General features: G+C 41.0%; 1 protein-coding gene across 1 annotated transcript in view; it reads right to left on the minus strand.

Moving 5' to 3' along the window:
• Nucleotides 1-27707, minus strand: part of LOC124616098 (alpha-catulin) — a 185853-nt gene that overhangs the window by 108308 nt on the left and 49838 nt on the right. The window contains exons 2-4 of the mRNA XM_047144355.1: nucleotides 11913-12478; nucleotides 3288-3542; nucleotides 2268-2516 (exon numbers count right to left, since the gene is read on the minus strand). Coding sequence (XP_047000311.1) covers nucleotides 2268-2516; nucleotides 3288-3542; nucleotides 11913-12478 — 1070 coding nt within the window. The remainder of the gene's footprint in view (nucleotides 1-2267; nucleotides 2517-3287; nucleotides 3543-11912; nucleotides 12479-27707) is intronic.

Consider the following 27707-nt stretch of genomic DNA (forward strand, 5'->3'; position numbering starts at 1 on the left):
TGATGAAGTGGGCACTCTTTTATAGCTGGCTCTCAAGGGTGATTAACATTAAGGTTATGTTGTAATTTTTCTTTTTTCTAATGTTAATTCAGGTGCCAGATGATGGTCATTGACTGAAACTGGTAGCAAATTACTAAACTGTTTAAAATCAGTAAAGTGTCATTAGTTTCCTGAAATACTGTGTGACGTAGCCACTGTCTGTTGTGTTACTAATACGTGCTGCACTCTATTTCATACAGTTCCCTTTCTTTGAAGTGTGCATTATTGTTGCAGTTAAGATACACATTATATCAAAACATGTGATGGTTACAGTTTTGATTATGAAAATAATTTATGTCACCTTAATGTTACATGCAGCTGCTGCTTTTGTGGAACCATGAGGCACAGATTAAGAGGCTTGACTGCAAGAAACAGGTGTGGTTTCTCTCCCCCCCCCCCCCCCCCCCCCTCCCTTTCTCCTCTCCCCACATGCCTCCTTATCCTATCTCAATCCAAGGGAGGGAAGGGGGTGGGAAAGTTCACTTCCTCCACTCCCTACACCCCCATATGGCAATCGGCCAACTTACAGTCAATGTACTGTAAAAACTGTAATTATTCCAGTTTTTTGTGAGATGATCAAAGTCTTTCTCAACCTCCAATGTTGAGAGTATGACTGGGGAATGTATGTGTCACTGAGCTGACTTCTCTATGATTATTTTGTTAGCATCTGGGTGTGAGTCTGGTGGTTGATAGAAGGGCCAATTACAAATGTGTTTGGTGGATATGAGTTTCCTGTCTATTGCAATGAATACACCAACTCCTTTTCCCATCAGGTATCCTTTTGATACACACTTAGATTCACTCCAAACATATCAACTCTGTATATTATGGCTTCTGAACAGCTTTCTGTACCTGGTATTATGTTACCCCCAATATTTTTAAAAGTGCCTTAAACTTTGGGCTACTGCATCAGTTAATCACTAGAATTTTAAGACTCATCTATGAGGGGCATTTCTTTGGCTCTTGAACTGTTTGGACCTTGTATAGCTATCACTACAAGACAAAGAATCACCTAAACTAGAACATCCTTTTGTGTACCCCACATATAGTCCACTACTGGGATGACAGCATTTATGTGTAGAGCAACCTGACCCATCTTGGGAGATCCTACAGTTCTCAAGTCTACGACTCAAGTCTAGGAAATTACAGGCTAGGTTGTCACAGAATCTTTGAAGTCTCTGGTTCAAGTAATTCATTGGCCTTAGAAACAGGGAGTTTCTACAAGTTCGGGGACAATGCTGTAGACTGTGAGATTATTGGAAGTGAGGCCAATTTTCTCAGCCTTCTCTACCACTTGCTGAAATGGTGCAAGTATGATCTTCGAGCCCAGATTACTGGCGTCATTCATTTCAGTGTTCAATATGCAGTTGGCTGCATCGTGTTTCCTTAATGGCTGCTGGAACAACCTCTTCAACATGTTGAATGAGGCGTCAAACCATACACACCAAATGCGCAAGGTGCTCCTTCTTACACCACTGCTGCACATTCCCTTAGGAATATCATTATTTTCTACGTGTCTGAAATGGAGAACTCGAGTTATATTAGAGTAAGGAGTTAGATAGATAGATGGATGGATGGATGGATGGATGGAGAGAGAGAGAGAGAGAGAGAGAGAGAGATCACCCTAAACTCTTGTAAGAGGACATCCTCCGCTAGCATTACTTTTCCTCAGCAGTACTTGTTGATACCAGTACTGTTTTTTCAAATTTTGGACACATCAGTATTATCTCAGTTGCTTTTCTGAAAAATTTCATATAATTTTATACACAGTACAGTATTTCAGCTAAAATATATGAAAAAGAATTACTTTATAAAACATTTTAATTTGATGTTATAATCGATAAGTACTAGTTCTGAATGTACAGTTCTTTTTCTTTTTTTTTTTTTTTTTGCTGGAAGTCTGCAAGTAAATCGTCTTATTTTTCTGTCATATACTTAAGAAAAGTAATTGATATCTGCTGTGTGTTGATGTGTAGTTTATTCATGATCTGGATAGCACATCAGTATGAATAAAATGATTCTACTTCTCTTTCTTTTCAAACCATCTGACATTCTTGGTCTATTAAGTTTTCTTTATACTGGTTTGAGAGATCAGACTGCACATATATATTTTTTTTCAATCAATATATTTTTGAGCACTTGATAGCCTTTGTGTATCACAACTCATCAGTTCAAGTATGACTTTGTAGACATTGTTCAAGGCTTTCTTATACATGTTATGTACTCACCTCAAGAATGTGGTCAAGGCATTCAGTGAAGCGATCAGAGCAATCTTGTAGGCGGTCAGCATCAGCTGCAAGTGCAGCATTGCGTATCGCTGCAACTGTGTCGTGTGCACCCCGTAGTGCAGCTGGCAGCTCTGCTGCTTGTTCCAGAGTTGTCTGTCGCAACTGGTGTCCCATGTCACGTGCAGCACGAATTGCGCCACATACTGCACTCTCCATTTCACTTGTAGGTGAACTGCCTTCACATTGTTCCTGCAAGAGAGAAAGTATGAGAACCTGGTGCACACAAAACATTTAAGACAGTCATCAGGACAGACACTGTGACCATCAGTTTGTGCCTTCCTTTTGTACTTATATACTTTTTTGACAAAATGCAAGAATAATGGCCCATCAGAAATTATCAGTTGCGGCTGTGCCCAACTTGTGCAACTTGTGGCCAACAATGACACAGAAGCAAGACCACCATCGACATCTGTGTGTGTGATTTTATTATCCTCTTCTATCAACAGCACATTCTTCTACATAATGTTAGTTTTGCTTAAATTTGCAAGGAACAGATAACTATCTCTGTCTCCTTCATTATCGAATATCAGTAATACCATAAATATGCAGGGATTTTTGCAATTACTGTCTGTCCATTTCTGAAGCTACTTTACATTGCAGCTGTGTAAATTTTATATAGTTGTTATTTCTCCCATGAAACATCCATTAAAAACATCAAAATAATGTCTAAAAAGTAATTTTGCATTAATTTCATCTCACAGTGATACATTTCTTTACTGAGTGTAAATAAGAGTGATGGAACCCAGGAAATTTTCCATGAAAAGATTATTCAACTAGATGAGAGTTATGCTACTGCTCCACAATTTTTTGTTCCAGAAGTCAGAAGACTTCAGATTTGTAGTATTTATACAAATTTACTGAAGAAATTTTCCTCAGTTTTCCTAAGAAAACATCTGATATACGAGAAATCAGAAGCAGGTCTTCTCTCGGCTTTTAATATTTCGTGTTGAGAGTGCTTACCAGACTGACACCAACACGTAACAGCTGGTTGAGCTCAAGTTTCGCCCGATCACAGAGTAAGAGGATGCTCTCACGATGCTCGTGACTGGTGTACGCTGAGTCCGTGAAGTCTTGCGTTCGTTCCACGACTGCATCGAGTGCCGCTGTAAGGCGCTCCTTGCAGCCAGGTCCAAGCAGTGTCAGTCGCGTCATTTCCACCAGGTCCTCGAAGTGTTTTAGCGCACCAGACACAGTCCGACTAGCATCCCAGTCCTCCTGCAACACACAAAATCTACCATGCTGTTGGCTGTCATCTTGTTCTGCAGCCCCCTACCTCTATTTGATTACTTTCACTTTGCACCATGTGAATTTCTTTATACTGATTTAATCTGTACATTGTTCATGACTTAATGATACTATTTTGGCTGCTATCACCACCACCACCACCACCACCACATCAAAACAAGTGCTTCACTGCCCAGCCATGTCGTGGACAGTTCCGGGAGACAGACACCAAAAAGTAAAAAATTTATGAGTGCAGCAGCATTTTGGGTTTCTCATGAATAAATAATATGTTACAATACTTAAAACAATTTAATTGTATCAAATTAACCTGTATTTAGCAAACTTCCCGAACTATGGCTTGTTTTAGACAACATGTCAAATAGAAAATAGCTCCTGAAACCCATTTTTCAGTGAGTAATGTGAGATTAATGCTCAATTTCGTTTCCAGTAATCATTAAGAGCTGACAAGAATGGCTGTGCTGCCTTCCTTACAAGTCAGTTGCAAAACGTTATGATCGCTCATTTATCTGTATATCTGCAGATATTTCAAACCATAAAAACATTAAGTGGGAGCAGGAGAAAACATATATGAATGTATTTAAAATTTGGAAGCTCTTGAAGCCAGTGGTTCTTTCTTCTGGCTGAAGGCTTGAAGGGGAAGGAAGAGGGGTGAAGAAAAAGGACTAGAGTTTGGAAAAGTTGCCTAGAACCTTGGGTCAGAAGAGACTTACCAGACGGGGTGAGAAAGAAAGACTAATTCTTGGGGACTGCACCAGATCAGACTTGAAAACCTGAGACCTTAAAGATGGAAGATAGGGTATTACATGAGACAGACATTATTGACAAAACATTGGCATGTTAATAAAAGTGGAAAGCAAAATGCATTGTATGTTGTAGAGGTGGAAGCGGGGGGGGGGAACAGACCATGAAAGAAAAAGAAAACTAAAAGGGTGTGAAGAAAGAAATAATTACCGTGAAGAAATGCTGAGACCAAAGAAACTAACATAAATCAAGGTGAAGTGGCTGGTGGGAACCAAGAACATGTTGTAATGCCTGTTTCCACCTGTAGAGTTCTGAGAAACTGGGGTCTCGGTGAAGATCCAGATAGCACATGTGGTGAAACAGGCACCAAGGTCTCTCATGTTATACAGCATATTCTGCTACAGGATATTGTATGTTGTCAATATATACCCCCTGACTATGGCTACTCATCCTAACTGAGAACTTGGTGGTAGTCATGTCGATGTAAACAGCCAAACAGTGTTTACGTAACAGCCGGTACATAACAAAAACATTACATTTCCAAAAACTGGTTATTTTTGTTGACCACAAAATGTTAAAATATTTCCAATGCTAGTGCAGTACATTCAGCCTACAACTGAAATTAACATCAAAATATTAGCTCTTCCCATAATTTACATGATTCTTTAATTGATATTCTAGAAAGCACAAATGTAAATAGAAAGTGACTGGCTCTTGTGCAGATAAGGCCAATACAAATTTTGGCTCGGTCCACTTGAAGAACAGTGTAAAGCTTTATTAAAACTTCCATAGGGCTTCGGAAGAAAAATAGTTGATGTGGGCTTTGCAGCACATATTGATAATCAAACATTGGCTGACCTGTTACCAATGGGTGTCTAACATACTAAGTTATGAAACTTTATTTGTACTTTCAGATACACCATGTGTGTAGAAGCTCTCAACGATATTTGTGAAGAAACAGAAGATGCAATGTAAAATAAAGTTGAGTTACAGTAAAACATTATGACTTGCACTTTTATCTGCAGCTGAGAGAATCTTGCAAATTTATTTGCCATTGAAACCTTACTTCAGTGGCTTCTAATTATCTTTTTGTTAGGACAATCATTTAAAATAAAATAAAATGTCAATTTTATACATGAAAGTACATTTCTTGTAAATTCGTTGATATTGGATTGTAAAACTCCTACCTCAACTATTACAGGGGATCCTTTTTAATTAATATCAGGATTAAGTTTGAAAGCTATTCTTGAGAATGTGAACTATATACACAGTTTTTTATCTTTTTTATGACTGAAAAGCTTTTCTCAATTAAGGCACTGGATGTATTAATAGTTAAAAATAAATTCAGAGTTTTACAATTTTACAGTGTACAGTCTGTAGCCCATTTAACAGTAATCTTCAACAAATCACAAATATTTTTAGGATCTATTTTTCTGTAAATACACCCAACCACTAGTTGTGGTCTTAAATAGGAAAAAATAAAACTAATCCATAGCAGTAGAGTGGCACTAAAACTAGTGACTGGAATGCAATTTCAGAGTAACACTGTTCATACTGATTCAAATTTTGTACACTTCAGAGTTCCAAAGTTATTGAATCTACCTTGTGACTCTGACCTTTAATTGTCCCATAACTATGTCCAAAATTTTACACTAGAGTCTTCACCAAAGGTTGTCTCCAAATTGACTGTAGTATTATTACAAGGATGTCTAGTTACTGGTTCATACATATGTTGCCCACAACGGACTCTTTCCTATATTATTTCAAATCTGTAACTTTTGTCTTTCAACATTTCTTCAAATTTATTACTTTTGTTACACATTAGCAAATGTCATAAGCTCAAAGTATCATACAAAGTCTCAATGAGAGAGAAAATATCTGGAAAAGTCTGTAGAATGAAAGTGAAACAGACCTCCTCCATCGTGATTTCAAATCCACAAAAAAAAAGTATAGGCCTCTTTGTCTCATTTATCTGGATCTATTATCTTTCTGGAAAGCGAGAACTGTTGACTGTGACGTAAGGTTTTCACCAAACAGGATGCAGAACTTCACCATGTAACACTTTCAGGCAGTAATTCTTTTACTTCCTCTTCTACAACCCTAGTTCTTTAGTCCAACTTGAGGGGGAAAAAAAGTAGCACAACCATTCACAGTGAGGGAAACAATTCTGGATTCTTTGATCTTTGATATGTCTAGTAATAGGACTGAATTCAGTCGATGAGTGAAGTGGTGAATGAACACTGCATTATAAAACATGTTTATCACCCTTTATTGCAGTCCATTCAGATGACCAGCAAATTGCAGCTCCTACATAACTTTGAGCATCTTCATGAATTTTAGAAACATTTCATGGATGGACCAACAGCTGTGACATAGTGAAATACTGAGAGGACCTGCGAGAAACAATCCGTTGTTTCATGAAGAATAACCTAGACAAAAATTGAATCATTTTTCTCATTCCTTACTTTAATAATGAGTGTGTTTGAAACATAAACATTCAAGTTGCTCTGTAATACATTTGAGACTCATGTAAATACAGAAGAATGAACTAAATGATGTTTCAGCTTTTTCTCATACTCACTGAGAATGTGTACGAGATCAACATAACAGCATTCCTTCAGGTTTTACATATTAAGGCATACTTACAGCCACTTGTTGCTGTTGCAAAGCTGCATATTGAAATGCTGTGTAGAAGATTTCTGGTTGTTATGTATGACTCAGTTGTAGATCTGCCCTCTTGTATTATGTCCTTGTCCTCTTAGAAACAGCAGGCAGAGAAGTTTGACAGCGGGGTCCCAGACACAGACTCTGGTGCTGCCCTGCTCGAATCACCATGATTTTGCCACTCAGCAGTACTATAAGCAACTGGCTTGGTTGCTTACCATCTCTCTAACAGCAGCATACCTATGTGATTGTAGTTATAAACTCTTAAGACTTGCATTAAATTATATCCTACATATTTAATTAGTAATCTTCCTTAATCTCAAGCATGTTTTCCATAGCACTAGAAAAGAAATCACAGCTTTTGGTTGTTACAATCAAGGCCAACAGTTGATTTACTGCAACACCTGGGGTAGCAGGTAGCCACACATCTCCAAGTTCCAGCAATCGCTTGTACTGTGCACAAATATACAAATTATGTTGAGAATCATGAAAAATCAGCAGCTCTAATAAAAAATTATTGTATAATATCATATTAGTCAACCCATATCAGGAGTTACTTTGAACTCCAATGCTTTAATTAGCTTCATCATTGTTTCCAAGGTCATTCTGGGAAAGCAATGCCTATCTTGAGTGCATTAACTGCCTTACTTTTTGTTGCAAGAAATATATCTTGATGTACAACATGCATTCTTCTGTAATGAATGCTCACAGCTGTGGTTAAAATTTGTAAATATTCAAGCTACAATATGTAGAGATTTTGTTCAGATAATGGAAAGAGATAAAAGTATCATATGGAATCTTCCTACTTATTTGTTGATTTTAAAAGACACATACCATGCAAAAACAATTTAGAAAATGATTATACACCTCTGAGCAATGGAATGAGTTTTAAAAAAGATACATTCATCTGTACAATTCCAAACATAAAAATATGAATCGGTTAAAATGAAGTCCAAAACAGGCTCATACAGAGCAGAATTACCAACTGTTAAAGGTGCAAATATCTATGACTTTGGTCAAAGTTAGAGTGTTTGACTATATAACATATGTATCAAATTACATTGACCACTATGTTCAGAAGAGATGAGAGGAGATTAGGAACAATGTGGAGCAACAATGGTTAGTGCCATTCAAATAACTGAATGAACAGCAAATATCACAGAAAAACTGCCTGGCCATTGTCCAGAACCTTCTCTGTCACAGGTAAAGCACCTGCTAAATGAGTATTTTTGTTAATGAGTGCCAAGTGGACATCAGAACAATTATTATTTAAAGTTGAAATGATACATACAATGGTAATTTTAAAATTCGATATTGGCAGTTGTGAAAATTTTGATGCAATTCTGGACCAAAACCCAGTATTAATTAAAAACAAATAAAAACACTCCTATGAAAAACATGATTTTAACAATCAACATACCAATGCTTAAATAACATAAATTTTTTACTAATTTTAACTAACTGAAAACCTCACCTACATCTACAACTACATAAACACAACACAATCCACCGTACGGTGCATGGTACCCCGTACCACTACTAGTCATTTCCTTTCCTCTTCCACTCGAAGATATAGTGTAGGAAAAACAACTGTCTTTTATAACTCTGCATGAGCTCTAATTTCTTGTATCTTCTTTTTGTGATCCTTACATGCAATGCATGTTGGAGACAGTAGAATCGTTCTGCAGTTATCTTCAAATGCCAGTTCTCTAAATTTTCTCAGCAGCATTCCTCAAAAAGAATTGTACCTTCTCTTCAAGGATTCCCATTTGAGTTCCTGAAACATGGCCATCAAAGTTATGAGTTGTTCGAACTTACCAGTAACATATCAAGCAGTCGGCCTCTAAATTGCTTTGATGTCTTCCTTCAGTCTGAACTGGTACAGATGCCAAACACTCAAGCAGTACTCAACAATAGGCATCCTATATGGGGTCTCCTTTATAGACGAATCACACCTTCCTAGAATTCTGCTAAGAAACTGAAGTCAACCATTCACTTTCACAACCACAATGCTCATAAGCTCGTTCCATTTCATATCGCTTTGCAACATCACACCCAGATATTTAAACAATGTGACTGTGTCAAGCAGGACACTACTAATGCTGTATCTCAATATTACTTGTTCATTTTCCCATTCATCTTCATTAACTTACTTTTTTTCTACATTTAGAGCTAGCTGCCATTCACCACCACAACCAGAAATTTGGTCTAAGTCACTTTGTATCCTCCTATAGTCACTGAACTTCAACACCTTATCGTACACCACAACATCATCAGCTAATAACCACAGACTGCTGCCAAGCCATCTGCCAAATCATTTATGTAAATAGAGAATAACAGTGGTCCTATCACGCTTCCATGGGGCACTCCTGACGATACCCTTGTCTCTGATGAACACTTGCCTGTCACTTATAGTCAAATCCCCATCCACAGCCACCAGAGAGGTCTGCTCTGACTTCTGAAGAAGCCAGCTGCCTTATGATACAGTTCAAAACACAAAACAATACAAGGTTGGAAGTCACATTGTTTGGAACAATAATGCAATTTGTTTTCTATTATGTAATGAAATCCAAATTGCTGCTATAGGAGTTTATTGTTTTATTGTAATGAACCCATTTTGGCTAGATTGTCATCTTCAGACCACATGAAAAAATTACTTAATATTTTTAATTTATTTTATTATATTGTTAGTTATCATATTTTCAGATATACAAATTTTGTACTTATATCCATATATTATCAGTGGTCACTGTTAATCTGCATCATAATACAGTGTGTTGAAGATTTAGGACTCTTATGTTATAAGTTGTTTTGTGGTTTGTTGCTGTTATTAAGGGCGATTAAACACTAAAACTCGTATAGCAGCAATTTCAATTTCATTACATAACATCTCTAAGAGATACCTTCAATTCTGCATGTGCACTGGATCGTAAATTGTTTTCAAAGGTTTTATTGATAGTTAATGAAAAGCCATAACAAATGAAAAAAAAACAGATACGAAATGTGTCTTTATATTTCTGATGTATTTGGTTCACTTAGCATGATGAGAGCGCCTGCATCTAGTGGTTTGCTTATCGATTTATTGTTTCAACTGCTTCCCAGTTCAGCAGTATCTGTGAAACAAATCACATCAATAATGTCAACAAAGTAGTGTATCATGTTCTGGAGAATCAAGTTGTTTTGCTGTAATACTAAAAACAGTTTTTTTTATTACAGCTTTTTTGGTAAATCTGCCTTTCTAATCTCCTTTGATTCTAATCTTATGTGTATTTCTTGAGATATTACTATTTTTCAATGGTATGTATCCCATTTTGAATTTTGTTGGCAACAGCTCCATCTACAATACAACAAAACAGAACTAGGTTAGCCTTTTTTTGAAAACCAATTCATTTGCCAAAATCACTATGTAAACACAGTTACTGGATCCACTAAATGTGTTTACATAGTGATTTTGGGAAATGAATTGGTTTCCAAAACAATACCACAATACAAAATTACATATGCCTCCTGCACTGACTGATCATGTCAGGTAACCACAACTAAAAATTGTCAAATACAAAAGTTACGTAATTTTTCCCCCGCAGGATTTGTACTTGCAATTAAAAATGGGGGTTCCTGTTTAAGATTTCAAAGTTCATCCCCTTCCACTCCCTGGGTGTGGGGCAGGGGAGTGAAGATAGATGTCAAATTGGATGTCTGCCTTCAAGACAAACAACTTTTATTACAGAATTAGAAAATATTTTTTACTCTGCAGTGGAGGGTGCACTGATGTGAGACACCCTGGCAGATTAAAACTGTGTGCCACACCGAAACTCGAACTCGGGACCTTTGCCTTTCACGGGCAAGTGCTGTACCAACTGAGCTACCCAAGCACATCTCACGACCCACGCCAATAACTGTACTTCTGAAAACTTCCTGGCAGATTAAAACTGTGTGCCAGGCCGAGACTCGAACTCGGGACCTTTGCCTTTCGTGGGCAAGTGCTCTACCAACTGAGCTGCCCAAGCACGACTCATGCCCCGTCCTCACAGCTTCACTTCTGCCAGTACCTCGTCTCCTACCTTCCAAACTTTACAGAAGCTCACCTGCGATCTGTACTTCTGCAAGTACTTCATCTCCTACCTCCCAAACTTCACAGACGTTCTCCTGTAAATTTCACAGGAGATGTTCTGTAAAGTTTGGAAGATTTGGAGACGACATACCGGCAGAAGTAAAGCTGTGACGATGGATTGTGAGGTGTGCTAGAGTGGCTCAGTCGGTAGAACAATGGCCCACCAAAAGGCTACAGTCTCGAGTTCTAGTCTCAGTCTGGCACACGGTTTTAATCCACCAAGAAGTTTCAACTATTATAGCCTCTGTTGTTAATCTGATTTGTTGTTTTCCAGATATTTCCAGAAACAATATTAAATGTCTCACCCTTACTTTAATTTCAGACTTGTGTGGATTATTCTAAGATTGGAGACATCAGTTCTGTAATGTAAATGTAAATGTATGTGCGGCAAAGGCCTCCCGTCACATAGACTCTTCATGTGGTGTAAGTCCCAGACGACACCACTTTAGTGACTCGTGTGTCGGTGAAGGTGAAATAATGATGAAGACAAGACAACACAACACCCAGTTGCCGAGTGGAGAAAATCTCTGTCTCTGGCTACAGTGGCATATCGAGTGGGGCGGGGAATGGGCCAAGGGGGTCTATCGCGCTCTGGGCACCACTTGCAGAGGGCGCCAAATGGTCTACAAGACAAACAAGAATCTCTGGAAAATCACAAAAATTCCAACCTTGTACAATGATATCTGCAGCCTTCACATTTTAGTATCCTCCAATCCATCCCATTCTTCTTTTTCTTCCTGTCCCTTGCATTTCTCATTGTTTGCCGCACTTCACAAAAAAAAAAAAACGCCCCTACTGCAGGTTAGAGGCGGCCGAGTGCTCACCTCGGAGGGAACGGGTGGCCCCACGGGCGAGGCGCCGGAGGCAGCTGCGCCGGCCCGCGCCAGCTGCGCCGCCGAGTCGAGCACGCCGTCCTTGACGACGTAGTGGATGAGGTCCATGGCGCGGCGCATCTGGCAGAAGACGGTGTCGCGGTTCTCGCGCGCCGAAGGGCAGTCGGGGTGCCGGAGGCACGCCTTGGACGAGGTGAGCAGCATCATGGTGGAGCGCTCGAGCACCTGCCGCGCGGCCGCCATCTGGGCGCGCCGCCTCTCGTCCTTGAGGTCGTTCTGGCGGTCGCCGGTGAGGTGCGCCAGCTCCACCATCTCGGCGCCGAACTGGCTGAACGCCTTGACGAACTCTGTGAAGTTGGTGACACCCTCGAGGCGGCCGAGGCTGCGCGCCACCTTGTCCTTGGCGAGCAGCAGCTGCTTGACCACCACCACGTCGGCCAGCAGCAGCACCCTCGTCACCGACGCCAGCAGCCCGCGCGCCGCCCGCACCACGGCGCCGCGGTCCGCCAGCGAGTCCTCCAACACCGCCGCCTCGCACAGCTTCTCGATCGCCGCTCCTGCAACACCGTCGCAGTTCGAGTAACACAACTCGGTCATTGATCCGTCGGTTCGAGTCCTTAACAAGTCGGCATCGTAGCAGGCGCAGATCCAGGTTTCAGTTCTGGGGAGTTCAGAGATTGTTGCTGTCTTTGTTTCCCTCTCTCCTCCACATGTAATTTGTCTTCATCCCCCATTTCTAAGGTGCCACCCGATGTGTACGATTTTAATAATAATGATAATAATAATAATAATTAAGAAGTTAGCATAAAATATGAGAAAAATTTAATGTAAAGGTGAAAGTTCACGGGCTTTCAGCCAGAAGGCAGCGATAACCCTCGCAATAAGAAGAAGAGAGGGGGAGGTTACGTCGTGTTCCTCTTTTGAAAATGTTGTAATCTAGTCAGTTACCTTATATTTTAAAATTCTGAAAATATATTTATTGCTTTTAACGATTTGCCGGGCGCGGTGGCCGGGCGGTTCTAGGCGCTTCAGTCCGGAACCACGCGACTGCTACGGTCGCAGGTTCGAATCCTGCCTCGGGCATGGATGTGTGTGATGTCCTTAGGTTAGTTATGTTTATGTAGTTCTAAGTTTTAGGGGACTGATGACCTCCGATGTTAAGTACCGTAGCGCTCAGAGCCATTTTTTTAACGATTTATTCTACCACATTCTATAAATGTTTTAAATTTTACAGTTAAACCTAACGCTAACATTTAAGTTTAGTAGCAATTGTCGCATCCTACAATGAAAATTATAGTGTGTTGTGACTTAACGTCAACAACAATTAATCAAATTTGTATTATTTAAATTTTTTATGGTCATGAAGTAGTCCAAGCTTGGTAACACACGTTACAGAAAATGTGGGATATTGCCAAGAGTGGCCGGCCGTTGTAGCCGAGCGGTTCTAGGCGCTTCAGTCCGGAACCGCGTTGCTGCTATGGTCGCAGGTTCGAATCCTGCCTCGGGCATGGATGTGTGTGATGTCCTTAGGTTAGTTAGGTTTAAGTAGATCTAAGTCTGGGGGACTGATGACCTCAGATGTTCTCCCATAGTACATAGAGACATTTGAACCATTTTTGCTAAGAGTGTGATACAAGGTACTTTCACGGTCTGGACCATACTTACACATCAATACCCCTTTAAAAAGTATGTTGTTAATGAAGTCAACAGCAATTAATGATTTATTTTTTATTTTTTTTAAGGGTGAGTATAAAGTACCCCCCCCCCCCCTCTTGGTAATGTGCGTTATGGAAAAATGCCTTGGTGTTGCTACGGTTAATATACTGCGACCTTTCGACGAGTGTCGTAGTCAGCTTCTGATGAATGTAACAATAACTATAATAATAATAATAATTACTATTATTCTTATTTGTTTACATAAGTGAATAGTACATTACATTAGCTTAACGTCCAAGAAATAGCAATTCACAAAAATAAAGCCTTTTGAAAAGCATAATCCGAAAATTTGAGAAGAATATACGTCACGCAATTAATTTAAGAGCCGTAACAGCAACAAACGTTCCCAGCTTTAATAACGTTGTAATTTACCCAGTACAGATGATCCAGGAAGTATGGTCGATATTCCGGATACATGTTACTGGACCATTTTTCCTCCATTTTCGGTCAGGAATCCATCCCTGAAGTTTGTCGGTTTTATTAATGTTCACCCTATACAATGAGTAAATACTGTGACAGACAGATGCTATATATTTACTATGAGAGACTCTTCGTGCATATTATTTATGTAGGTGCACAGAACATGTGATGGGGCGTCTGCTGTGTGTTATTATGGCTGTGTCAGCTCCTAGGCGCAATACTTGAACGAGCCGCAATACTTGAACGAGCCGCCGTGATGGAGAAGAGAGAATTGAGTAAATAATTCAAATAAAATGGCTGTGTCGACCATGTAGCTCGTTCACTACTGTAAACGCAGTGGCGTCGTTTAAGGAGGCAAGATTTTGCCTGCGATACAAGAGCCATTTGTAGCGGTCCTTTTGTAAACGATGGGCTGCTGATCCGGCTGTGCGATGCGTGCGTGTGTGTACACACACACACACACACACACACACACACACACACACACACACACAAATTATAGTAATTAAGATACGGCTAAATATACGGCCTGTTACGATAGTGGTCAGAGCACAGGTTAATGGCTTGTTTACATTAAATTCGTAAATTAGACTTGGTTGAATATAACTTACGAGCACAAGTGAGCAGTTTGGAGACCTGGCAAGTGTGCAATCTGCGCCAGTTCTTCTGACGAGTATGAAAACGTCTTTTACCGCCGTTTATAACTTACCCAACTGGCCGAGAGGTGGAGGAGGGACGATATCTTCAATTTGACAGAAGTATTTGTTTGCACAAGGAAATGTGCCACAATGCATGCTGCGCCAGGACGCAGTCAGCCACACAACTTCTAAGAAGGTTTTGGGTTCCTTGCTGTTCACGTTGCATACTAACGACATAGTACACAATATTATTAGTAACCTCAGACGTTTCGCAGTGGATGCTGATATCTACAATGAAGTAATTTATGAAAAACCTGAACTAGTCAGAACTTGATAAGTATTCACAGTGGTGGCCAGAATGGCAACTCGCTTTAAATGCTCAGAAATTTAAAACTGTACACTTCACGAAACAAAGAAAAGCATAACATTCTACGAATGCAATATCAATAAACGCTAACTGGAATCAGGCGACTCATATAAAAATCTGAGTGTAAAAATTTGTTGGGATATGAGATGGAAGATCAAATAGGCTCAGGTTAGGTAACGCCGTTGGCAGAGGTCAGTGACTGAAGAGAATGGTTCAAATGACTCTGAGCACTATGCGACTTAACTTCTGAGGTCATCAGTCTCCTAGAACTTAGAACTAATTAAACCTAATTAACCTAAGGACATCACACACATCCATGCCCGAGGCAGGTTCGAACCTGCGACCGTAGCGGTCGCTCGGTTCCAGACTGTATCGCCTAGAGCCGCACGGCCACTCTGGCCGGCTGACTGAAGAGATACTGGGAAAATCCTACAAAGGACGTTGCTCACAAAACACTTAAGTGAACCATCCTAGAACACTACCCAAGGGTGTGGGGGCGCATAGCAGATAGTTGTAACACGGAATATTGAAAGTATGCAAACGTATGCAAAAAAAAGGGGCAACATGAATGCTCATACACTTTTTTTAACTCCACTTAGAGCGTTTCTGACATCCCCAAAAACCCGAAGTGGCAGACGCTTGGAAGATAGTCGCCAACTATTCTGCGAAAGTCTATGTAAAAATTTTAAGTGTTGAATCTAGGAATGTACTACAACTCCCTATGTGCCGCTTCTGTAGCGACCGCAAGGATAAGACGAGACTAATTAAAGCCCGCACAGAGGCATTTAAGTGATCCTTCTTCCATATGCTTGCTGAGAAAGATGAGGCCCTAATGCATGGTACTGCTGGAAGTGCTCTCTGCCACGCACTTCACAGTTGTTTTTAGATTATAGATAAAGATGTAAATGTTAATTAAAACCATTTACATAGGACCAAACCGTGTTCAGAAAGTTGGTGGCGGAATGTTTATTGCTGTTAGAAGTAGTTTACCTTGTGGTGAAGGCGAAGTAGATAGTTTCTATGTGTTAGTACGGGTTCGGATTATACTTGACAACCGGAATAAATTAATAATTGATTCCTTTTACCGATCCTCCAACTTAATTGATACAGCTGCTGAACAGTTCAAAGAAAACTTGAGTCTCATTTCAATTAGGTACACCACTCTTACAATTACAGTTGGTGGCATGTTTGCGAAAATACATGTTTAAAATCGGTTGTAGGCATAAACCGTCATCCAAAATATCTTTGAATGCTTTCTCAGAAAATTATTTTGCACAGTTAGCCCAGGACACCACTATAAGTGTAAATGGCTGCGAAAGTATACTTCACCTCTTTGTAATAAATAAGCCTGAGCAAATATGAAGCATGACAGATACAGGGATTAGTGACCACAAGATTGTTGTAGCGAGATTAAATACCATAACCTCAAAATCCACCAAAAATAAACGCAGATGATATCTATTTAAAAATGCAGATAAAAATTCGTTGACGTCTTCCTAAGAGACAATCTCCACTCCTTCCAATCTATGTAAGTGTAGACCAGATGTGGTTTGCATTCAAAGAAATAGTATTGACGCCAATTGAGAGACATATACCAAATAACCTAATAAGGGATGATGTGGGTCCCCAAAGATGCACAAAACACGTCGGAACACTGTTGCAGAAGCAACGAAAAAAGCATGCCAAATGTCAAAGAACGCAAAACGCCGAGATTGGCGATGTTTTATAGATGCTCGACACCTACCACGAACTTCAATGCGAGATGCTTTTAATAGTTTCCACAACGTAACTGTTTCTAAAAATCTGGCAAAAAATTCAACGACAGTTTGGTCGTATGTAAAGTACACTAGGAGAAAGACACAATCAGTACCCTCTCTTTGCGATAACAATGGCAGTATCGCAAATGACAGTGGCACTAAAACATAGTAAACACAGTTATCGGAATCTCCTTCACCAAACAAGATGAAGTAAATATTCCAGAAATCTAATCAAGAACAACTGTCAACATGGGTAACTTAGAAGTAGATATCCTGGGTGTAGCGAAGTAGGTTAAATCATTTAATAAAGGCAACGCCTCCAGTTCAGACTGTATACCAGTCAGGTTGCTTTCAGAGTATGTTGATAGAATAGCTTCTTAGAAATCATGTACAACTGCTCGCTCGTCGGAAGATCTGTATCTAAAGACAGGAAAGTTGAAGAAGTCATACCAACACCAAAAAAAGAAAATCAGAGTAATCCGCTAAATTACAGACCCAATCGCTAACGCGATTCGCAGTAGGATTTTGGAACATATACTGTGTTCGAACATTATGGGTTACCTCGAAGGGAACGATTTATTGATAAACAGCCAATAAGGATTCAGAAAATATCAGTCTTGTGAAACTCAATTAGCTCGTTGTTCTTAGGAAGTAATGAGTGCTATCGACAGGGGATGTCAAATTGATTCCATATTTTTAGATTTCCACAAGGTTTTGGACACCGTACCTCACAAGCGATTTATAATCAAATTGCGTGCCTCAGTATCGTCTCAGTTACTCGATTTGTGATTCCGTGACAGACAGGTCACAGTTCGTCGTAACTGACAGAAAATCATCGGGTAAAACATAAGCAGATCTGGCGTTCGCCAAGGATGTGTTATAAGCCTTCTGCTGATGTACATAAAAGATTTAGGAGACATTCTCAGCAGCCCTCTTAAGACTGTTTGCTGATGAAGCCTTCATTCACCGTCTTGTAAAGACATCAGATGAACGATACCAATTGCAAAACGATTTAGACAAGATGTCTGTATGGTGCGGTAAGTGGCAATAGACTGTTAATAATGAAAAGTGTGAAGTCATTCACACGAGTACTAAAAGGAATCCGCTAAATTTCGGTTGCACGATAGATCACAGTAATCTGAATGATGTGACCTCAACTGAATCAGAAGGGATTACCATTACGAATAACTTAAACCGGAAAGATCACATAGATAATGTTGTGGGGAAAACAAATCAAATACTGCGATTTACTGGCAGAACACTGATAAAATGTTACGGGGCTGCTAAAGAGACAGCTTACACTAAGCTTGTCCGCCCTCTTCTGGATAACTGCCGCGCTGTGCGAGATCTGCGTCAGGTAGATTCACGGAGAACATCGAAAAAGTTCGAAAAAGGGCAGCTCGTTTTGTATTATTGCGGAATAGGGAAGAGAGTGCCACGGATATGATATGCGAATTAGAATGGCAACCATTAAAGCAAAGGCTATTTTCGTTGTGCCAGGATCTTCTCATGAAATTTCGATCACCAACTTTGTCTCCAGAGTGTGAAAATATTTTGTTGGTGCCCACCTACATAGGCAGGAAAGACGTCATAATAATATAAGACAAATCATAGTTCGCATGGAGAAAGATTTAAGTGTTACAGACTGGAACAGTCGAGAAATAGTGGTCTCGCGGTCGCGTTCCCCCTTCCCGACCTCGGGGTCCCGGGTTCGATTCCCGGCGGGATCAGGGATTTTCACCTGCCTCGAGATGACTGGGTGTTTGTGTTGTCCTCATCATTTCATCATCGTTCATGAAAGTGTCGAGATTGGACTGAGCAAAGGTTGGGAATTTGTACGGGCGCTGATAACCGCGCAGTTAAGCGCCTCACAAACCAATCATCATCATCATCATCATCATTATCATCGAGAAATAGCTTGGCGATGAACCCTCTGCCAAGCTCTTATTGTGAACTGCAGAGTAATATGTAGATGTAGCAGAGTAAAATTATTTAACATTTAAGGTATTGTTCGCAGCAGGAGGTTGCACATTCAAAGACAAAGTGGCTTCCCTCACAAGGCTGGGATGATATGACGATTATGAGAATGAATTAAAGCGTATTTCCTGAAGTCCATTTCTCCGTATTGGAATATTATAGACACATTGTGGTCTGTATTAAAAAACAATGAATTTGCCCTCTTTAAGCATGTCTCAAGGAATTGGGCACCTTTTTTTTTTTTGAGAAACGGAATAAAATTAGCCGATCTCCATTCAAGATTTCTAAGCGTTGTCCGGGGAGGATGCTGACTGGTTGGTGTGTCAAATGTGGAAACACGCGACAATTACGTTTTGTTCCATATTTGTTCTTCAGCCTTCATACCGATAAGAAAGTATTCTCCTAGTTTTCTTCTACATCTGACAGCGTCTTTTGTGACGATTCCTTTATGGGAAAGTTATTCTGGATCTGACATGCCTATGAAGAAAGTACTTCATTTTTAAATATCTGTTTACAGATTTATTAGGCATCCTTTAACTGGCACACTTTCGTTCATAGAATATTTTCTTTCAGACACAGAGTAAAAAGTAAGTTAGGATATTAATGATAATATTTGTTATTTCTCGAAGTATTACAAAACACTTATTGTTCCACAAGATTATAGACGACAAGATCAGAATGGTGACAAAAATCTACGGAAAACTGGAATGGATAGTATTTCTATTTTCAGCATTTCTGCCTTCTAGACATTTGCGTGATATGACGGCGTTTAGTGAACGCAGTCCAAGCAATGTTACCCACAGTGCGTGCTTTAAATAACCGCGTTAATCTCTAATCTCGCCAAACGCAATCGATGAACTTCGGAGTAAATGTCAAGAAACATTCTTCGTGAAAAAGATGGGAGATAAATTAGTTACGGATAAGGAGTGCCGAGCACGGCAACACACAATCATGTTATGAAAATCAGGCAACTGTTATGGCGACCTTCCCTCGACCGTCGAGGAGAAGACTGTTGGTCTGCGTTGTGACAAACTGCCACCCGCGTCTGATACTCATATCGGGTCTCCAGCCGGAACATAACGTCATCTTGTCACAATACTTCGGCGGCCCACGTGGCCGAAATATTATGTCAAGATGATACGTTCCGGCTGGAGACCCAATATGAATATTATCAATTACTTCGCCGAAAAGTTTACTTAGCCATGTCACACGCGTCTGTCTCGTCAGATGACTAAGAATCGGCAACTATCGATACACTGACTTAACAAATTTAAAAGCGGAGACACGTTGCGATACTATATAAAATTCTGCATTTCGTAAGATTATACAACTTCGCACAGTATTAAGGAAAAAATTTCACTTTAGCCAGGAAAAGAGTCTATTTCGTTTTAGGAACGGAGAGAATACAATGGACCACTTGCACGTCGTGATTATACTGTAGAAGGGAGCAATATGTATGGACTACCACCTTTCATAGGATTCAGAGATTTTGAGAAACCCTTTGACTCATAGAATATTGAACAACATACACGTCAGTTCTACAGCTTTCATTAGATTACATCACGATAGCAGTTACTTCATAACTGAAGAGAAGCCAGACAATGAAATTTCGTATCAACAGTACTGTTGTGGTGAGAAGAAGAAGAAGAAGAAGAAGAAGATGGAGGAGGAGGAGGAGGAGGAGGAGGCGGCGGCGGCGGCGGCGGAGAATAATACGTGTGATTCTCCAATTTCTTCTGGCGTTGATCATGAAAGAATAATTGTCGCGAGGAATACGCGTGCCTGGCAGAGGGTTCATCGAACCATTTTCATACTACTTCTCTACCATTCCACTCTCGAATGGCGCGTGGGAAAAAGGAACACCTAAATGTTTCCGTTCGAGCTCTGATTTCTCTTATTTTATTATGATGATCATTTCTCCCTACGTAGGTGGGTGTCAACAAAATATTTACGCATTCGGAAGAGAAAGTTGGTGATTGAAATTTCTTAAATAGATTTCGCAGCAAAGAAAACTGCGTTTGTTTCAGTGACTACCATCCCCCCCCCCCCCCCAAACTCGTATATCATATCAGACACACACTCAACACTATTGCGCGATAACACGAAACGAGTTGCCCTTCTGTGCACTTTTTCAATGTTCTCCGTCAATTCTGCTGGTAAGGATCCCATACCGCGCAGCAATATTCCAGCAGAGGACGGACAAGTGTAATGTAGGCTGTCTCTTTAGTGAGTTTGTCGCATCTTCTAAGAATCTAAGTGGTCTGCCTACAAAGCGCAGTCTTTGTTTCGCCTTCCCCACAATATTAGTTTTTGGTAAACTAAGCACGGTTTTCCAAATTAAGTTTCCTATGTGTACGAAACAGAAAGCGCACACTCCGTATGCGTCACATGTTTTGACGTGTGGCAGTGACGCACCGATTTTTAATGCGACAACCAATCAAAAATTTATAGTTTCTCAGCTAGAAATGGACAGTTGGAAATTACTAGTAGATTCAGGAACAGAAAGAAGAGACCTAAGTGGGAGGCGTGTTTAAGAGTGTAATGAAAGTGAAACGGAAACGGGTAGAAAATGTATCCAGGTGGAAAGAAATACCGAGACGACAAAGTAATGGCATGTTAGTAGATGACTTTAAACAACATGCAGCAGCAAGGAATGTGTGCGTAACTCAAGACTGTAATGTTGAACAAAGCTGGAGGAGGTCTTTATCAAGTAATTAATGTCACACGACTCAAGATGATGATGATGATTTGGCCAAAACTTAAGTGCACATGTACTACGTCACTGTTTTGAAAGCATACGGAAATAAAACGCTTTACTATTACTTCTTTGAACATGAGCCGGCAATAAATTGATAGAGAGTATATCATTTTCATAACAGTGTACGTCATTTTCATAAATACCATAAGATATCACTACAATTGACACACCACAGAGATTTCAACACTTCTAAAGCTCGTTAAATCGACTGTTGGTGGTGTGACTGTAAAATGGAAACGCAAACAACAACAACAACAACAGTTAAACCAAGACCAGGCAGACATAATGGACTGGCGGTCAGGGACTTCCGAGCAATGTAGAGGGTGGTTGTGTGAGCTCGTGAGCTCCAGCCTCCGAGCAGAACGGAGGCCATCATCATCATCATCATCAGCAGCAGCAGCAGCAGCAGCAGCAGCACGAGGAGGAGATTATCTCTTCTTGTACACAGTTTGTATACAACGTTTATTTTAGTGGTATCCAAACTTACACTATTGAATCAAAAGTATCTGGACACCTGGCTTAAAATGACTTACAAGTTCGTGGCGCCATCCATCGGTAATATTGGAATTCAGTATGGTGTTGGCCACCCTCAGTCTTGATGACACCTTCCACTCTCGCAGGCATACGTTCTGTCAGGTGCTGGAAGGTTTCATGCGGATTGGCAGCCAATTCTTCACGGAGTGCAGCACTGGGGAGAGGTATCGATGTCGATCGGTGAGGCCTGGCACGAAGTCGGCGTTCCAAAATATCCCAAAGGTATTCTATTGGAATGTGCTCGATCGTATTGAAAGATACAATCGCACATCCCCGAATTGCTCTTCAACAGCGGGAAGCAAGAAGGTGCTTAAAACATCAATGTAGGCCTGTGCTGTGATAGTGACACGCAAAACAACAAGGAGTTCAAGTCCCCTCCATGAAAAAAAAAAAAAACCACGACACCATAAAACCAGCGCCTCCAAATTTTACTGTTGGCACTACACACGCTGGCACATGACGTTCACCGGGCATTCGCCATACCCACACCCTGCCATCGGATCGTTATATTGTGTACCGTGATTCGACACTCCACAAAACGTTCTTTCACTGTTTAATCGTCCACTGTTTACGTTCCTTACACCAAGCGAGGCGTCGTTTGTCATTTACGGGCGTGATGGGTGGCCTATGAGCAGCTGCTCGACCATGAAATCCAAGTTTTCTCACCTCCCGCCTAACTGTCATAGTACTTGTAGTGGATCCTGATGCGGTTTGGAATTCCTGTGTGATGGTTTGGATAGATGTCTGCCAATTACACATTACGACCCTCTTCAACTGTCGGCAGTCTCTGTCAGTCAACAGACCTGGTCGGCCTGTACGCTTTTGTGCTGTACGTGTCCCTTCACGTTTCCACTTCACTATCACATCGGAAACAGTGGACCTAGGGATGTTAAGGAGTGTGGAAATCACACGTACAGACGTATGACACAAGTGACGCCCAATCACCTGACCACGTTCGAAGTTCGTGAGTTCCGCGGAGCGCCCAATTCTGCTCTCTCACGATGTCTAACGGTTACTGAGGTCGCTGATATGGAGTACCTTGTAGCAGGTGGCAGCACAATGCACCTAATATGAAAAATGTTTTTGGGGGTGTCCGGATACTTTTGATCACATAGTGTACTTCTGAGTACAAGTGAACAGTATCTGATAATTTAGCTGTTTTAGTGCTGCTGTTTATTTTTGTTGAATGAGTTAGTCTCGTTTACGATAGTTTGTGTTGAGTGAATTTACTTCGTAGTTTAGCTTTCCGCCGCAGAAGTCGCTAGTGTAGCTCGATTCCGTGACTGTTGCAAACAGTAAATATTCAGCAGAGCACCAGGCTCCTAGCAGAGTGGAGATCGACAGCAGCAGCTTATCGGTTGTTCACAGTTAGTTTAGTGGTATCCAACCTTACCTCTGAGCAGACTAGTGGTTATTCGTACTCCAAGTTTTTTGGGTAACAGCAACTTCCTCGGGCAGCTTCCTTCCGCAAGAAGCGCCACGTCAAGTGACTCCGTTCAAATTTCTTGTTAATACACAGCGTGTAATTTAGATCAATGCTTTAGAGTTTGCGTAATTATTTCTTGCAGTAGCTTTCGTGTAAGCGGAGTTTCTACTAAAAAGGAACGGTTGATACATCCATTTTCAGTAGGGAAATTCATTTTTGTTTTAAGAGCTTGCGGATCTTGCGATCTTAGGCTATAGTGAGAACTCTGCAGCGCAGATTTTCGTGTTTTTTTTTTTTTTTTTCCTAATTCTCCGCGTTTATATTTTGCGTACATACCAACCTCAGTAGCGCCATAATCGTGTGATTTTCTCTTTTGCTGAGGTCTGTTTGTAATTACAGTATGGGTAGGGACTGTACTTGTCGCGAGCGGAAACAAGGAGAATTGGCTCCTGTACGTAACCAACTGAAACTTGTGTTGGCCACGGCTGACAGGCTTCTGTTTAATGCTCAAAGCTGCGGCGAAACCGGGGCGCCGTTGACGAGATCTGCGACATCTCTGGTGCTGTTGGAATCCTCTGGTGACCTGGTTGCTGCTGTATCTTCAGATATACAACATCTGACCAGACTGCTTTCTCTCGAGAGTGAATGGCGGACAGAGGTGGATTCGCATGTAGCTGGGCGAAATAGAGCACGGACCGCACGACTGGCTCTTTATGCCTTAGCAACAGGTACGAGGTGATGCCTAGTGTTGAATGCTTCTCCTGTTGGGCCAGTGGCCGATTTTTCTGCCCAGTCAGGACAAGTGCAGCGGGTAGCTATGCTAGTCATTGGGAGGTCCAACGTTAGGCGTGTAATGGAGCCCCTCAAGGAAATTGCACGCAGGGCGGGAAAGAGTGCGGTATGTTTGACGGGGAGGCCCTGTAGGCCGCTATGGGTGCAACCGGCTGCAAACAGTGGCACATGTCGGCACGAACGACGCCTGCCGCTTTGGTACTGTGGTAATCCTCAGTTTCTGTTGGCGGATGGCTGATTTGGAGAACACAACTAGCGTCACACATGAGGTAAAGGCTAAGCTGACTAACTGTAGCCTCTAAGCCAAAGTCTGTCGCTGTCCTCTGGTTTGTAGCACAGTGGAAATCTCAGACGATTCTGCTATCGTATCGGATGCAAATTTCTCGACCTTCTAGTACACCCTTTAATGGGTTACGCGTGCACAACACGGAGGAAGCAGGTACTAAGGTAGCAGAGTACGTGTGGCGCGCACATGGTTTTTTCCCTTCTTTTACGTTAGAGGAACCCCCACCCATTCCTTTGGGACCAGATACGAACTGCCAGCCAAAACTTAAGATGCATCAGCCACAATGTTCTCGGAGAATTCTCGTCCTCGTAGATCGGACATCGAAAAGATTATTATTATATTAGTGAATTGCAGGTGGATCCAAGAAAAGGTCTCAGAATTAATATCGCTTATTGAGAGATTTAATGCCTAGATAGTATTAGGAACAGAAAGTTGGTTGAAACCGCAAGTGAAGAGGAACGAAATCCAAAGTTCAGATTGAAATATTTATCTCAAGTATAGGTTAGTCGCCAATGTCGGCGGCGTATTTATTCCAGTAAAGAATTCGGTAATATCTGGAAAAGTTCTCGAGGACTCTGAATGTGAATTAATCTGGGTGAAGTCAAGTATCAAACGCCAATAAAAAAAAATGGTAATCGGATGTTTTTATAGACCGCCTGGAGTCAGATGTACTAACAGTGTGCTTCAGAGAGAACTTGCCCAATATCGTTAGTAACTTTTCTGATAATGCCGTTGTAATAGATAGTGACTCCAACTTGCAAGGCTTATTCGTCTGACAATATTCTGAAGGTCTTGTCCGATAATTACAGAACGACGCATGAAGATAATGTTTCAACCCAGCTAACAAGAAACAGTTCTGAACTTATCGAATCAGTTAACGCAGAGGAAGCTATTAGTGATCATAAGGCTGTGGTACCGACTGTGACCACAGGTACCGACTGTGACCACAGGTTTTACAAGGAATGTTAAGAAAGGTAGGAAAACAATTTTGCTCAGCAAGAGTCACAGAATACAAATTGCAGGATATATGAGTAATCAACATCAGATATTCAGTGCTGAGGACGAAGATGCGGACTACAAACGGAAAAAAAGCATCCTTTAATATACCTTAGACAACTATGTCCCGAACTAGGTGTTAGAGAACGGGAAAGGGTCACCGTGGTCTAATAACTTTGTTAGGAAACTGCTAAGTAAACAAAGAAAGCATCACAGATTCAAGCGAAGTCAAAACCTAGCAGACAAAAAAATGGTTCAAATGGCCCTGAGCACTATGGGGCTTAACATCTGAGGTCATCAGTCCCCTAGAATTTAGAACTACTTAAACCTAACTAACCTAAGGACATCACACACATCCATGCCCGCGGCAGGATTTGAACCTGCGACCGTAGCAGCCGCGCGGTTTCGGACTGCACCGCTTAGAACCGCTCGGCCACCACGGCCGGCCTAGCAGACAAACGAAAGATGCAAGAATCGAAAATGACCGTAATGGACCATGTTCGCAACGGCCGTCTGCACATCAACACCTTCCAACCAATGCAGCTGTTGCACAGTCCTGAATCAGCAGTCGGAGTGTGAAGACTATTTCCTGACCATGGCCGAATTAATTAAATTTGCTTATAAGATAATTATTGTGTCTAGTGCTATTATTTTTGAAGCTTTTGACAGAAAACGATCAGTATGGAGAAGATGGACTAAAGAATGGCTTCTGAAAAGAATAACGCCTTCGCAACTTCTTTTGAAGGAGCTAAATTTTCGAAAAAGTAGTTATTTTTTGTTTGTTTGTTGCATTATATTACACAATAATTGACGATAAATGACATTGTAATGAGCAAATTGATAAATGCTTATGAAAGACTTATACTAACACTAGCAGAAGCTATGCTGATCTTGAATTTCCTTATGTGATAGCAACTTCACTCCTGAGCTAGATTATTCTGGAAACATGTCGTGCCATATATGAAGTACTACAGTTCTTCACCTGGTCTGATCATCTGGTCTGCATCAATTCAAGAGCCGCCAAGGCTTCTCACAGGCCGAACACAAACAGTAGTAGTAAGACATACAAACTTTTCAGTCGGTGATTCATTCACACGCTACGATTTGTCTGTGCAAACACCTTCTGTACAGACGAGTCGCTGCAAATATCTGAGCGTGTCAAGAGCGCCTAAGGAGAGCAATGAGAGAAGCGTTCAATGACTTTGAAAATAAAATTTTGTCAGCTGATCTGATAAAAGTCCCAAAGAGGTATTGGTCTTTCGGAAAATCGGTAAGTAGTTCGAAACCATCTACTCAGTCACTCAGCTACCATACAGGTACAGAAACGGAAAAAAAACAGAGAGAGAGCTGAAATGCTGAATTCGGTCTCCCGAAACTGTTTCACCACCGTAGATCGTAACACGGTCCCTGCTTTCAATTGTCATACGAACGTCGAAATGGCAGATATTGAATTAAATAATTGCGGAATAGAAATGCAACTACAGTCGCTTAGTAGTGGCAAGGGATCAGGACGAGATGAGATACATGTAAGATTCTACAGAGGTTATGCGAGAGAACTTGTTCCCTTTCTAGCAGAGTTTATCGTAGTTCGCTGGAGCGACGAAGGGTACCTAGCGCCTGGAAAAAAGGGCACGTCATTCGCGTTTTCAAGTAGGATCCTACAACAGATGCACAGAATTGTAAACCAATATCGTTGACGTCAGTCCGTCGTACCATAATGGAACGTGTTCTATGCTAAAAAATTATGCCGTTCCTGGAGAATGAAAACCTCCTCTATAAAAACCAAAATGGATTCCGCAAAACAGAGATCCTGCGAAACTCGGCTCACTCTGTTCTCCACGAGATCAACAGCACCGCAGACAACGGCGCTCAGGCTGATGCCGTGTTCATTGACTTCAGGAAGGCATTTCACACTGTCTCGCACTGCCGTTTAGTGAAAAAAATACGAGTTTACCTAGTATCCGATCAGATTTGCGACTGGATTCAAGACTTCCTTGCAAACAGAACCAGCGCGTCGCTCTTAACGGAGCAAAATCGACAGATGTAAATGCAATTTCCGGAGTACCCCAAGAAAGTGTGATAGGTCTGTTATGTTTGCAATGTTTATAAATGATCTAGT

The sequence above is a fragment of the Schistocerca americana genome, chromosome 5 (genome assembly GCF_021461395.2).
Source record: "Schistocerca americana isolate TAMUIC-IGC-003095 chromosome 5, iqSchAmer2.1, whole genome shotgun sequence".
Classification (NCBI taxonomy): domain Eukaryota; kingdom Metazoa; phylum Arthropoda; class Insecta; order Orthoptera; family Acrididae; genus Schistocerca; species Schistocerca americana.